General features: G+C 49.2%; 1 protein-coding gene across 1 annotated transcript in view; it reads left to right on the top strand.

Annotated features, from left to right (window-relative positions):
* The first annotated feature begins 1,056 nt into the window (after window positions 1-1,056).
* IGF2R (insulin like growth factor 2 receptor) overlaps window positions 1,057-14,801 on the top strand; it is a 110,186-nt gene continuing 96,441 nt past the window's right edge. Inside the window, exon 1 of the mRNA XM_060115321.1 lies at window positions 1,057-1,404. Coding sequence (XP_059971304.1) covers window positions 1,256-1,404 — 149 coding nt within the window. The 5' untranslated portion in view covers window positions 1,057-1,255. The remainder of the gene's footprint in view (window positions 1,405-14,801) is intronic.

The following is a 14,801-nucleotide window of genomic DNA, read 5'->3' as shown; positions in this document are numbered from 1 at the left end:
ATCTCTCTGTGCCTCAGTTTCCTTATCTGTAAAATGGGTGCTATAAAGATACATCTCTTATAGGATTGTGTTAAGATTAACTGAGCTAAATCAAAGCACCAAAACCGTACTTGGCACATAATTACCTGCTCAATAAATGTAAGCTATACTTGTATGTGTTTGAATTCCTGCTTTGCTACATCAAAGTGGCTTTGGGTAAGTTAGTTAACATCTTTGTGCCTCCCTTCCTCATTTATAACACAGTTCCTGGATTCACGCATGTTAAGTGCTAACACAGTGTCTGGTATGGAGTAAGCATTAAAAAGGATGAGCGGTTACCATCATGATTATTCTGTATAATAATCAGATTATTCTCTGTAAGGTAAACTTTTTGAGTTCATGTCTTTTCGGATTTACCTTCGTATTTTCATTGTGCCTAGCTCAGTCAGCCACATAGTATGGGTTTAATAAAATATTTGAATAGAGGGATTAATAAAGCTTTGCTGAGTGGCACTCGCTTTATAGTTACATTTTTGCCTCCTTTATATTTCAAGTTCCTATATTGGTGCCGCCCTCCCTTATTGTAGGAAGCCCATGCTTGGGAAATAACATTGTTACACAAGGTTGTGAGAAGCTCTTCTGGGCAATGGTTGGAAAGCCCCGTGTAGGGCTCCGCGATCTACCTCCGTAGGGCAAGAAAAGTGGGTTCCCATTCATCAAAGATCCGAAATAACAGGGCTGTGCGGTGGCATTTACGGCACCTTAAGTCTAAGCCTTATTTTCCCCTCCCTAACGGTAGAGGGTGGGAAACGGAGACTCCAAGTTGGGAAGCACCCACATCGCGACCCAGAGTGCGCGCTGGGAGAAACTGAGGCGGTGGCCGGGTCCCCGCCGTGGCAACAGCCGGGACGCAGGCCTCGAGCCCACACCTGCGCCCGCGAGGCCACCGCGCCGCTTCCTGCCCAGCGCGTGCAACGCTCACGTGACCGGGCCTGGGCGGAGCCCGGCGGGCGGGGATCACCTGAACAAGCGAGTCATGTGAGCTGGGCGGGGGAGGGGGCGGTGCCGCCCGGAGGTCACGTGACCCGTTCCGGGGCCGCAGCTGAGCCCAGACAAGCCGCGCGCCTCTCGGGCTCCTGCTCTGCTCTAGCTCCTCGCGCTCCTCTCCGCCTCCGCCCCCGCCTCCGCCCTGGCGGCGCAGCCATGTCCCGAACGCGGCCCCCGGCAGCCGCGCGCCGCTAGCTCCGCTCCAGCCGCGCAGCCGGGGCCCGGTGCGATGGGGGCCGCTGCCGGCCGGAGCGCCCACCTGGGGCCCGCGCCCGCCGGCCGTCCGCCGCGCTCTCTGCTCCTGCTGCAGCTGCTGCTACTGGTCTGGGCCCCGGGGGCCGCGGGGACCCAGGGCGCCGAGTTCCCCGAGCTGTGCAGGTGGGTGGCCCGCCTGGGTGCAGGCTTCTGTCGCGGTGCCCCAGCGCACGGCGGGCGGGGTGGGGGGCAGGGGCGCTCGGGGGAGGGGCCGGGGTACCCGAGTCGCCTCTGGTTCGGGCTTGCTCAGCCCGTCCCCGAGGGAAAGTTGCCCGCGTGGTGGCGGAGGATAAGAGACTGGGGGTCATGGGCGCGGGCGGGGGGCGCGGGGGCTCCGGCGGCCCGGCGCTGGCTGGGGTCCGTCGTCGGACCACTTGTGGCTGTCACTAAGTCCAGGGTGGCTTTGTGTGCGAGCGGCCGGCCGCCGCCACCCGCCCGGGTGACACACTGCGGCCACCTCACGCCCAGCGCTTGCCATCTCAGCGGTGTGCCTGCGAAAGTTGGAGGACGCAGGAACTACCGCTCTGCTTTGTTCCCACTCCACGTTTTCCTCAAAGTTCCACCAGCGGGGCTTTGGAGGGGGCCCTTAGTGTGGAAAGACTCACCCGCACCAATGGCCGTGGAGTTGGGGGGGTTTTGGTTTCATTTGCTGATTGCTTTCCTCCATGTGGGTTTTCCATTTTTTCTTTAAAGTAGCCTTTCTGCAGAAGGTGACTTTTTGGGGTTTTTTTTGGATCGGGGGAATGGAGGGTGGTCATCCAGTATTGGCTTTCAAGACTTCACCCTTCACTTCTCCGAGCCTAACTTCCTGTCTAGTTGTTCACATGATGTCATTGTCTCCGGGTGGATTATTCTAGTGGAGTCTTTTGCTCTGGGAACCATGATTGTATAATCGCACGTCCCAATGAGGGCTGTTAGTGTCCTGCCATGGCCGGGAGTCCTGGGGCTGGGGAACTGCCAATTCCGAGAATTTTCTAACCAACTTTCTCTGGACTGTTTAGGATGATGGAAAATACAACTTTTATTTATGTTTTAAACTTTGGTTTAAAAAAAAGGATGAAAAGTTCTGGAAGATTAGTGAACAGTCAACAGTTATCCCTGGTGTTAGCAAGTTACTTCGCAGAATGAAGTGAGGTTTAGCCCACTATGAGCTGAATTTTGAGTTTGTGGTAGCGTTTATGGGGTTCATATTCTTCCCTGGCATCAGAGATGGTCCTATTACCCCTGAATTCAGAACTTGGAGAAATTATTACTCTGAGGAGAGTAAGGCTGAGCTCGCAATTGAAACGGAAAGGCCCGTATTCTTTCTTTTCCCTTTTTTGGAAAGGGGTAGCGGGGCGGGAGGGAGAGTTTACGGCACATAAGTTCGTGGGCCAGTTAGCCGCCATAAGATGGTTACTCACGGAAGCCCCCGTTACAGAGAAAAGGGCCCTAGCTGACACAAGGTCAAGCTGCAACTGACCTTTAAAGGAGGAAGTTTTGGAATAATGGCTGCTGTGACCAAACGCATCTGTGAGAAGTTAGCTCAGCTGGGCTAGTGGTGTTGAAGTCTTGGTGTTGTTAGCAAATTGGAATTGATTTCTTAATAGTTGAGGTTAAAGTTGGCCTCAAGGGCAGACCCCTACTCCGTGGCTGCGGCAGGGGCCCTCACTTTTGCTTTAGGGTGGTAGTCGTCCCAGCGCCTGGAACCTGGTTTATGAACCTCATCTCCAGGTGGACTTCGGCCTCTTGGTCCAGTAGGAAATGGCCGTTGTATCTTGAAATGCTTCGCCTCATGGTCACACATGGGCATAACTTAGGAAATGCTCCACGGTGTTCTGAGGGGATATGCATTTAGCATGTGCCCTCTGCGGTCATAGGAGAGCTTTCACGTTGGTTTCGGTCCTTTCTGCCAGCCTTCCTCAGGACCGCAGCCCCAGGCAGGTCACAGCTGGGCTTGTGCACGTTTCTTTCCCGTTACTGCTCTGTGGTTTCACCTTGAGACTTCCCCAGAGCTGTGTTTAAAAATCTACACTTCAAACCCACTACCTGCAAAGTGAATTCTTTTTATTTGTTCCTGTTTCAAATGGATTTCTTGGCTTAAATCCTTATTAAGACTTGTTTCTTTCTTTCTTTCTTTCTTTTTTACCCTTGGGGAAGGGGTTTAAAAAAATTGGTTTTCTTGAATGAGGTAACACTGGGTAAAAAATCCCTTCCCTCTAGCACCTATTTGAATGGGAACATGGGCTGAACATCTTTTTAAATGCAGTTTGAAAAATTCTACCAAGTAGCACCAAAGCCGGATGTTTTCAGCTGCCTTTTATTCCACCTCTGGGCGTCCACTTGTAAATAGCTCCCCAGGTCTCAGTGTGAGTGTGAAAAGCAGACTTCTGCTGTTGCTGTTTGTGCAGCTTGGTGGTGGTAGCAATCCCCATAGACAACGGGTCACGTTCCAAAGGTTTGTAAATTGGTTGCTTGTAATGAGAAACATGTTTTTCCGTGGAAGATTCTCCTGTTCCTGGTGGTTTGGTGCCTGGCGCGGTTTCCAGATCCCCTCAGGCGCAGGTTTGGGGTGCCCAGATGCCACCCAGCATCAGCTAGAGCCCTGGCAGGCAGTTCTCGTGTCGCTGGAAAAGGGAGTTGGATTTCCGGGAAAACAACCTCTCCTCCCAAGCCCAGCTCTCTAGAACCTGAGAGGGTACTTTTCACCTGCAGTCCCTTAGGACCAACACGAGGGAGGTCTGGGCCTGCTTCAGGGTTGCCTGCAGGGCACCCGTGTGGCTCTGACACCTCCTGGGGTGAGGGTGGTGGGCAGGGGGCTGTCCCCTTGCAGTTAGTTAATGGCGGGGATGAAGGCAACAGCGAAGCAACTGACTCAGCAGCAGCTTTAATATCTTTGTGTCTGTGGAGAGAGCTGGACAATGAAAAGCGGGGACGACAAAGGCAAGTTTCCCAAAGTGTATCTGCTCTCTCGGCACTTTTAGTGCTTGTTCTTTGGAGAGCCTCAGTTGTGTGTTTTTTAAGCTTCACAAGGATTGACGCACCAGGTGAGTCCTATGCTGTGGAAGAAGTCGGTGATTCTTATCACTCACCTATTTTTTGGGACGTGGTGTGTAGTAGAAAGAAAGCACTTGAATCCAGAGGTCGGTGTGACTGCCCGTGGGACTGGCACGCATGGAGGGCCTGGGGCCCGAAGGAGGGCTGTGCTGGTGAGGGGTGTCCAAAGGTCGCTGGGGCAGGACCCACGAGAGCAAGAGGTGAGGGGGGCAGAGGGCAGCCATTCAGAGTCACGAAAGTGACCAGAAGGCCCTCCACTTGTCCGTAGCTTTACTCTTTACTGTGTGAGATACATTTTGTAAAAGGCCATCTTACGTATGTCATCGGTTAGTTTCCACCCTTTGTTTTGGTGTTAAGAACGTTCTTAACGAGTGCGGTTCTAACAGTTTGTACGAGTTATAAAGTAACGCTTTGGGCTGGCTTGATTTAGGTAGTTAAGTACCTTAAAATTTATTCAGAACAAGTTTTCCCCCAACTGTTTGGGTATAAATACTGGAAAGTTTTTGTTACATTGAGGACAAGAGAATAATGAAGCCAGCTGGGAGTTGAGGTTGGTTTAGTTGATGTTTCTAAGGAGATATTTTTTTTTCCCTGTGATTTTTCTGAAGGAATAGTGCTTATATGCCTAATTTAGGCCACATGTTGAACCTGGACCACATCCATTTGTGTATGTTTCTTGCAACAATAAGTGTGTGTAGCCCAAGATTGTTAATTAGGGGTATGTTAGACCACATGCTTTAATTCTTAGAACAGCATCCTGACAGATTCCCAGGAAATGAATTCCTGATTGGGCTTCATGTCTTTTATCAGTGTTCCACGGAGGGATTTTTAAAAGATGGGGTCGAGTAAAATAATTTCGATGTCTCATCTTTATTTTGATCTTGGCATATAAAACTGTATTGTGCTGGGCAGAGAAAATTCATAAGGGTCAAAGAACTGGGACGGATGGTGGAAAGGAGCTTGTTCCTTTGCAGACACTGTTCTTTTTCTCCTTTTTCTTTTCTCTTTCCTTTTTATTGTCCCAGCCATGAGCCCTCTTGGTAGTGCCCCCACTGGTCATGGAGGTGGAGGTAGCTGAGATCTGGTATACCTGCGGGTCCTTTGTATCTTCCTCGTAGCTGGCTCATGACCAGTGAGGGACAGACAATGGTGTCTCCTCCCCTTTAATCCTGGCAAGGTGACACAGGCTTCATTTATTCTCCAAGTATTCCTTAGGCATTTCTTAAGCAGAGGGGAAAACTGGGAAGGGCCAGCGCTGGAGTGGAGACACCACCCACGGAACAGATCCAGAAGACCGCTGGCTACCGCTGCTCCCCCCAGGGGGGCAGCAACAGACGTCCTTCTCCCTTTATTTTTGCTAATTTTATTTTATTTATTAAAAAAATTTTTTTTGCAGTTTTATTTATTTATTTATTTATGGCTGCGTTGGGTTTCTGTTGCTGTGCACTGGCTTTCTCTAGATTCGGGGAGCGGGGGCTGCTCTTTGTTGCGGTGCGCGGGCTTCTCATTGTGGTGGCTTCTCTTGTTGTGGAGCACGGGCTCTACGGGCAGGCTTCAGTGGTTGTGGCACACGGGCTCCGTAGTTGTGGCTCGCGGGCTCTAGAGCACAGACTCAGTAGTTGTGGCGCAGGGGCTTAGTTGCTCCACGGCATGTGGGATCTTCCCGGACCAGGGCTCGAACCCACGTCCCCTGCATTGGCAGGTGGATTATTAACCACTGCGCCACCAGGGAAGTCCTGCAATTTTAAATAATGTGTAGTCTTAGTTTTGATTTTCTTTTTGACCCAAGACTAATCTAAATGTTACTAGTCTTTGCCTATTATGAACAAAGCTGTTGTGCATATTTGTGTATAAGATTTTGTGTGGACATACGCTTTTTTTTGATACCTAGGAGTGGGATTGTTCAGTGAATGGGGAGTGAGTGAGTTGTCATACTGACATTTTGTATTCCCATCAGCAGTGTGAAGGTTCCAGTGTTTCTACATCCTTAACAACACTTGATCTTATCGGTCTTTTTAATTTTAGTCATCCTAGTGCGTGTCTCATGGTATCTCAGTGTGGTTTTAATTTTCATCTCTGCTGACTCATGATGTTGAACATCGTTTTTTGTATTTATTGAGATGCCTAATGATGAACATCTTTCATGTGCTTATCAACCATTTGGATATCTTTTGTATTGATTCTTTAAAAAATTTTTTTTTTGTTTTTCCTTGTCATCCCTTAACACACTTTTTTGGAGGTCATCTTACTGTGTTTTAAGAGTTCTTTATATATTATGGGTCAAGTCCTTTCTCAGGTATGTATAATGTGTATTTTCTCCCAGTCTTTGGCTTGCTTTTTTATTTTCTTAATATATCCTTTGAAGAAAGGATATTTTTTAATTTTGATGGACTTCAATTTATCTTTTTTTTTTTAATTGTTTGTGCTTTTTGTAGCCTAAGAAATCTTTGCCTGTACCAAGGTTTCTCACCCTCAGCACATTTGACATTTGGCCTGGATAAATCTTTGTTGTGGGGCCTGTCCTTAGCATTGCTAAGAGCACCCCTGGTCTCACCCATTAGATGCCAGGAACAACCCTTCCCCCCATTTGTGACAAACAATAATGTCCTCAGCATTTTTAAATGACCCCAGGGGGTGGGGAGGAGGCAAAATTACCTCCAGTTGAGAACCACTGGTCTACTCTAAGGTCAAAAATATTCTTTCCTATGTTTGTTTCTGGAAGTTTTATAGTTTTAACTTTATGTTTAGCCCTGTGATGAATTTTGCAAGTTAATTTTTACGTATGATGTGAGGAAAAGGTGAAATAGAAATAGATCTGTTTCTATTTCCTGATATTTTATATAGGAGGCTTGCAACTGTGTTTTTTTTTTTTTTTTTTTTTTTTTTGCGGTACGCGGGCCTCTCACTGTTGTGGCCTCTCCCGTTGCGGAGCACAGGCTCTGGATGCGCAGGCTCAGCGGCCATGGCTCACGGGCCTAGCCGCTCCGCGGCATGTGGGATCTTCCCGGACCGGGGCACGAACCCGTGTCCCCTGCATCGGCAGACGGACTCTCAACCACTGCGCCACCAGGGAAGCCCTCAACTGTGTTTTTAAGTGAGCTTGGGCTATAATTTTCTTTGCTGTACTATTCTTGGCTGAACTTAGTATAAAGAATGTTTGCTTTGTGGAGAGAGCCAGTTAGCTTTTAGTATTTTATATGCTGTGGAACAGTTTTTGTATAGGATGGACAATTTCTCTTCCTTAAATTTTGGTAGAACTCACTAGTAAAACTATCTGGGCCTGGTGCCTTTGTGGATGTAGAATGTAGTGGAAGAGGAGTTTTGATTATGGTTTCCATTTCATCTACTTCATTTATTAAGATTCTGTACTTTTTTTTGAGCCAATTTTGATTATATTTTCTGAGGAAATTGTCATTTTAATTATGTATTCACATATAAATATGTAGCATGCTACATATTTGCTTTTGGAAATACTTTATGAATCTGTAGGTACATTTTTTTAATTCCTGATTTTTTTCCCTTAACATATTTACTAAAGACTTTTCTACCCTTTTTAGTCTTTTCAAAAGAACTAGCATTTTAATTAGTTAATTAATTTATAGTTGACTGCATTGGGTCTTCGTTGCTGTGCGCATGAGCTTTCTCTAGTTGCGGCGAGTGGGGGCCACTCGGTTGTGGTGTGCGGGCTTCTCATTGTGGTGACTTCTCTTGTTGGGGAGCACGGACTCTAGGCGCACCGGCTCAGTAGTTGTGGCTTGTGAGCTCCGTAGTTGTGGCTTGCGGGCTCTAGAGTGCAGGCTCAGTAGTTATGGCTCACGGGCTTAGTTGCTCCGTGTTGCTAGTTAGGTTTTTTTTTTTTTTTTTTTTTTTTGCGGTACGCGGGCCTCTCACTGTTGTGGCCTCTCCTGTTGCGGAGCACAGGTTCTGGACGCACAGGCTCAGCGGCCATGGCTCACGTGCCCAGCCGCTCCACTGCATGTGGCATCTTCCCAGACCAGGGTACGAACCCGTGTCCCCTGCATTGGCAGGTGGACTCTCAACCACTGCACCACCAGGGAAGCCCTACTTAGGTTTTGATACATAGTTTTTTCATCCTTCAGTTCTAAATATTTCCTTCTTGTACCCAAAAGTTCTAACTATTTAAACTTCCTGGACCCACTAATTTTTAAAAATCTTTTCTTTCCCCAGGTAAATGGAATCCCCCCCCCCGCATTGTGGGCAGTAAATGTGGTGAAACTGTGGCCTAGCACCTAGTCAAGTTAATAGTGTTCTGTGTGTTTGGAAAAAATGTTCTCTGCTTGGGTCAAAGTTTCATTAATTGTGCTGTTCAGCCGTTCTTTATCATAACGTATATTTTGCCCTGCTGGGTTTCTCTTTTATACTTTGTGTCTGACTACCACTTTGGTCAGGGCTCCAGAAGAATGTCTTGTGTTCTGTCTCCCAGGCTAGCAATTCTCCTGTTGTTCATAAGCTCTTCAACTTTCCTGTTTTTTAAAAAAATTCCAACAAGGTTTAGAGTTGATACATATTCACAGCTGCCTGTTCTTCATGGATGCCACAGCTTTCCTCATCCCCTGGAAGATGTATTGTGAAGTTCTGCTCTGATTGCTCTATTAATTCTCTTTCCTTGGGCCCAGTTTCTTTGTTGGCATTTGGCATCTCATTTTCATGGTGTTGGTGCCCTTGTGACGACTGGTGCTTTTTGATCGTGCTCTTTGCAGTAAGCCTTCTCTGGGACATTTGTGGCCTCTTTTTGTGCAGCTGTGCAGGATCGAGCTGGGAGCAGTTGTTGGAGCTTGGCTGCAAGTTGCTGGGGGGAGACCGGGGGATGGGCAGGGCGTTCCTCTGGCTGGTGTGTCTGTGTGGCTGGTCTGAGGTGCTTTTCTGTCCTAAGTATCACACCCAGCCCTGTTCCTGCTTGGAGACAGCTGCTGGATCTCTGTTGATTGCGGTTGGCAGGGTACAGTGAGGGCTGCCTGCAGGTGGAGTGGGGAGAGCTGGGTTACTGTGCTGGTGTGGCAAATCACTTCTTTTCTCTGGATCTCCGTTTCCTCCCCAAGAGGGCTGGGAGTGAAGTTTTGGAAGTCAACTGTCCTGCTTTTCAATTTGGACAGTTACTGATCTGCTGAGTTTTGGTTTCCTTCTGTGTCAAATCAGGGTGCTAATCATGTTTTTAGGGTGGTATGAGAACCAGAGTGCGTTCAAGTGCCTGGCCATCCTCAGTGTTCACAAATGGTGGTGACGGCAGTGATTGCTTTCTTTCTATATGTTGAGTCTCTGCATTAGGTCAGTGATATTTTTAGCTGGTTACTCTGAACCCCCGGCTTCTCCGTTAGTGCCTAGGGCTTTCTGCCTCAACCAGAGGGCATTCCGTCTTTATCCATTCTAGCCATTGGCACTCCATGTAAGAGTCCTTTTGAGAAAGAAACATCTCCATCATTTAAAAAAACTTTAAAACCACTGGGCTGTGTGATTCTCAGGGTCCATTTTGCATCCAGAATTCTGTGGTTGCGAGGTATGTATCCTTCAGGATTCCTTTAGCTCTGAGTAGCAGAAAGCCCAACTCGAGTTCGCTTGCACAAGGAGGTGTAGGGTTGGGCGGGCGCCAGGTGCCATATGTCAGGCGGCCCCAGGCCCTTTCCTGCCGTTTTCTTGGCATCGCCCTCCTTCCTGTGGTGGCTGCATTAGTCCACCATCCAGGGGAGAAGAGAGAGCCTCCTTGTTTGTCTTTCGTAGGGGCCCTCAAGGCCCAGAGGACTTCGGCACGGTGTCTGTGGTCAGAAGGGGCTCCCATCCCGGCTTCCCTGGAACGGGTGGGTGCTAGGTTCCGGGGCGTTTGTTGTAGGTGGGGAGCGGGTGCAAGAATGCGGGCCGGCGGGATGGATGTGAAAGTCCTTCGTCAGCTCCACTTTGCTGTACCACTTAAGAACCAGCTGCTGCTGCTGGGGTTTTGAGGTGCCCAAAGCAGTGTGTCACGCGCCTATTTCTGTCCTTATGGTAACCAGCGCGGGGGAGGGGGCGGCCTGTGTGCAGGGTGGGGAGATCCCAGTCCCTCTAGTTTCTGGGAGCATGAAACTTGCCTCTCAGATCGACCAGAGACCTTCAGTGGGATTTTGCTGTTGCTTTTAGATCCTTTGGTGAACCTGTGGAGGGCAGCTTCCCCAGGGCGAGGGAGCAGTGTCCTGCACGTGTCACTGTTCACTGGGGGCCAGGAGAGTTGCAGGAAATCAGAGGTCGTGAAAGTACCAATTCTAGTTTTGTTTCAGGATATGGAGGGACCAGGGAAAGACGAAGGAATGTGGCAAGAGTGAAACGTGGCCTTTGCCGGCGGCACCCTGGGAGGAGCCGTCGTTTAAATCAGAGCCTTTGTGCTTTAATGCTGTGAATATTCCTCGCACATACGTGTGTGTGGTGATGAAACATGCGGAGCGCACACGGAGAGCTCATCCAGGGGTCGACGGCCCATTGGGTCTCGATCGTGTGTGACATTAATTTGTTGCCATCTGTGTGATTCTCTCTAGTTGAAAACCAGTTAGACATTTAGAAAACACTGTTCTGTACTGAAAGCCACTCCCCAGCACTCCTGGCCCCTCACCCCTGGCCTGCAAACAGAAACCCAAACCACCAGCATGGACGTGCTGAAGGGGTGGCTTCCTAGAAGTGACAAGGGCACGCCTCCACTGAGCCACCTTCTGTGTCCTCTGAGGCCCATCCACCTGCTGTCTGCCGGAGGAGTGTTACCACAAAACAAAGCGAGAAGCCCACAAGACTCTCTCTTCTGCCTTTTGACAGTGGATCCTTTACAGGGGGCCGTGTGAGTTAGACACTTGGGTGGACGGGCTGACTGAGGCAGGGGAGAGGGTCTGTGGGTGGAGCTGTTTCATGGAGGGTGCACTGTCCCGAGGTCTTGCTGTAGGCGGAGACCTGCGCGTCTAACAGGGGAAGGGTGTTCTAGGCAGAGGGACCCACGTATCAGTGTTCCGGGGGGGATGCTGGCTGACGTGGCTGGAACACCATGAGCAAGGGAGAGGGTGGAAGGCAGGAATGTTTAGCAGAGGATTAGCTGGGGGCCAAGTCCCACAGGCTATCAAGATGACTCTGAAAAAGAACGTATGTGTGCGTATAACTGAAATCACTTTGCTGTACAGCGGAAATTAACATTGTAAATCAACTAGACTTCAAGAAAAAAAAATGAAAAAGAAAAAGTACAGCTCTGGCTTTTATTCTGAGGGAGGCAGGAGCCTGGGAGGATTTCGAGCACAGGAGTGACCTAGAGGGGAAGCTGGTATTTTTGATGGACCAGGTAAGAAGTTATAACAGATTGGACCAGGGTTGTGGTGACAAGTGGTCAGATTGTGTATACTTTGAAGGTGGAGCTGATAGGATTTGCCCATGATTGGATATGGGATGTAAGGAAAGAAGGAGAAAGGTGGACTCTTAGGTTTTTGGTCTGAGCACTTGGAAGGATGGAGTTCCATTTTCAGAGATGGGCAGGGTTGTGGGGGAAGCAGGTTTAGGGACCGCCTGGAGAGATTGGGTGGAGGTTGTGATAGTGTTCGCAGGTCATTCAGGGAAAGTGCTTGGGGAGGGGTGGGGGGATGTAGTTGTTCTTTTAGATGAACGCAGGAAGGTGACAGCTGACGTGGCACTGTGCTTCCGGTCCCCAGCTGGGTGTTAGGGTTTCTGAGTTGTATGACCCCAGCATCTTGAAAGCAGAGACTTTTCTCCTGTGACCACATCACTGGCCTTTGTGAAGAACTCCCCCCAGAGAGCGGCCTCATCAGTATCGCCAGCTAACCAGCTGAGCTGACTGCCCGGAAATTAGGAAGGCAGACTTTCTCTTGTACTGAGGGCTCCGAAGGAAGGGTACCAGGTCTGGGAGGGTTTGGGGGACATTGGTGATGGCCTGTGAGGGGACCGAGCCTTAAGGTTTGATTTCTCTGCCATGGGCTGGGTTGACGTTAAAGGCAGTTGAATTCCGACCTCCATATAATTAAGGAGGAGGTTTAGCCTGTAATTCAACCCTTCTTTCTGCATTTGAGGAACAAAGTATGAGAGCATCCAGATTTTAAAAAGGTCCTCAGCGAGCAGGGTTTCGGGTTGAAATCCTGGCCTGCATCCTGGTACCATAGAGTTGATGGGAACAAAAATGCAGCAGGTGTAGCAGAGGGAGGACAGGCCGGTCCTTCGTGGTAGATTTCTGTTGTGGAGGGCACTTGCCGATTTACTAAGAAGCCCAGCCTTGCAGTGCAGTGAAACCTCTTGAGGGAGAGTATGACCTATCCTTTTCCACAAGCTTCCGATTCATCGGACCGCTGTTCTGGTGGCAGCTGGTGGCTGCATGGTGCAGGCTTGAGTGCTCCCAAGTGCCTGTTCTGTCTTCTGAGACGTCCCAGGAGGTGGCTGGTGTGTGCGCGTATCTGTGTGTGTGTGTGCGTGAGCGCGTGTGTGTCCAGAGCCCCCGGTCTCTGTCTTGAGCTGCTCCTGGAGATGGCCCCCAAACAAGGGCCTGCCCCCCGTCCCTTTCCCTCTCCTCTCCAGGGCCTGGCAGTGTCATGTGACAGTCCTTTAGGATGGACTCGCCAAGGTAAGTTGGTGAACTCAGTTTTTAGGCAGTCTGAGTCCTGCTGTTGATCCAGGTGAGAGCTTAGATCGTAATAGTCTCAAAAGCTCCGTGTTCCCAGTCTTGGTTTTCCTCGCTGTGGCTGTGAGGTAGACAACTTTGTAGACTGGAAAGGCGGGGCTCAGAGAGCTTAAGTGTGTCCCACAGGGCTGGTCAGGGTGGGGCAGGATTCAGGCCCAGGTGTGTGGGCTTCTTCCCCCGTCGTCCTGGCACCTTTCTGGGGGAGCTTGCCTCTAGGTCACGTGACCTCTCCTGGTCACTCACTGATGATGCGGGTTTTTTTTTTTTTTTTTTTTGCTGTACACGGGCCTCTCACTGCTGTGGCCTCTCCCGTTGCGGAGCACAGGCTCCGGACACACAGGCTCCGCGGCCATGGCTCGCGGGCCCAGCCGCTCCGCGGCATGTGGGATCTTCCGGGATCGGGGCACGAACCCGTGTCCCCTGCATCGGCAGGCGGACTCTCAACCACTGCGCCACCAGGGAAGCCCTGTGATGCGGGTTTTAAAAGCATCCCTGCCAACCCCCTGGTGCCTCGGGCCCTAACGCTGACTTAGAGCCTCGCCTCCAGCGGATCCCTCTCCAGACACTGGCTTCCTGCTCCCAGACCCTGCGTAACTACCAGGGAAAACCAGAGACTAAAAGTCTGGCATTTCCTTGCTTTTTTTTTTTTTTTTTGCTGGCTCCATATCTTTATCCACAGCTTTGTGGGTTTCTTAGAATAGGAAGTGAAGTACTTCCTATATAAGCTTTGGCCATGATGCTGTGTCAAACTCATGTGTCCCCCGGCCTTCAGATCAGGGTGCATATTTATTGGGCCAGATCAGGGTGCATGTTTATTGGGCCAGATCAGATTTTTCTCTCTTAGTGTCGGCAGCAAAAAGTTATCGACAACAGTGGTTACATTATGCTCTTGACATTTCTGCTGCAAATGTCCATTTTGGAAACCCTGCCTCTTTCCATGACCTTTCCCTCTGCCATTTCCCACCACTCCCTCCCCTCTTCCTATTTTAGGAGACTCTTGCAGATTTTGAAGGTTGGTGGTCTGGAGGTATGAGGTGAGAAACTATCTGATGATGATAAGGGGCAGTACTGAGCCAGATGTTTCCTGAATATTCTGTTAGAGGACTTGGATGCAGGCCAGAAGCAGAGAAATCTTTTTTGATGTTCAGGTTGCAAAGACTTTGCATTCCCCTCGTCCCCCAAATTTGGTATTTGCTGCTCACTCTAGATTCAGAAAAACATTCCTCTAGCCAGTGACCATGCTACGTGAGTTTAGCTTGTATATCACCAACTTTTTTTTTTTTAAAAAGGAAACCAAATTATAGATTCATACATGCTTACTGATTTTGTTACTGATCACATCGTACCTCTATCCTGCTTTATGTACCAATGATTGTAGGCCAGTAATCAAGTGTTTAATAGCCACATGGCCATTACCATAACCCCAAGACTCACGGTGCGTGGGGGAACTAAGATTTCAAAAGAGTGTGGCCGTGTGGCAACATGTGAGGAAAGGACAGGATGAAGGTTCATGGAGCTGTTCTGGAGGGAAGGGACTCAGTTTTCTTTTTAAAAATATTTTATCAATTTAAAGAATTATTATTTTTGGCCACACCACGTGGCTTGTGGGATCTTAGTTCCCTGACCAGGGATCGAACCTGCACCCCCTGCAGTGGAGGCTTGGAGTCTTAACCACTGGACCGCTGGGGAAGTCCCAGGGACTCGGTTTTCTAAGATTTTTTTTTTTCCTTTTCTTTGAGGGGTTGGGCATACCGTACATTTTATAGTGGGACTTTATATACTTCATTTTAGATGTTTGCTCTTTTAAAAATTTAGAAAGAACCCCAAATTATATTTGCAA

Source organism: Mesoplodon densirostris, chromosome 12 (assembly GCF_025265405.1).
Source record: "Mesoplodon densirostris isolate mMesDen1 chromosome 12, mMesDen1 primary haplotype, whole genome shotgun sequence".
NCBI classification, from domain to species: domain Eukaryota; kingdom Metazoa; phylum Chordata; class Mammalia; order Artiodactyla; family Ziphiidae; genus Mesoplodon; species Mesoplodon densirostris.
Note: the sequence above shows the minus strand (reverse complement) of the source record. Positions and strands in the feature narration are given on the sequence as shown.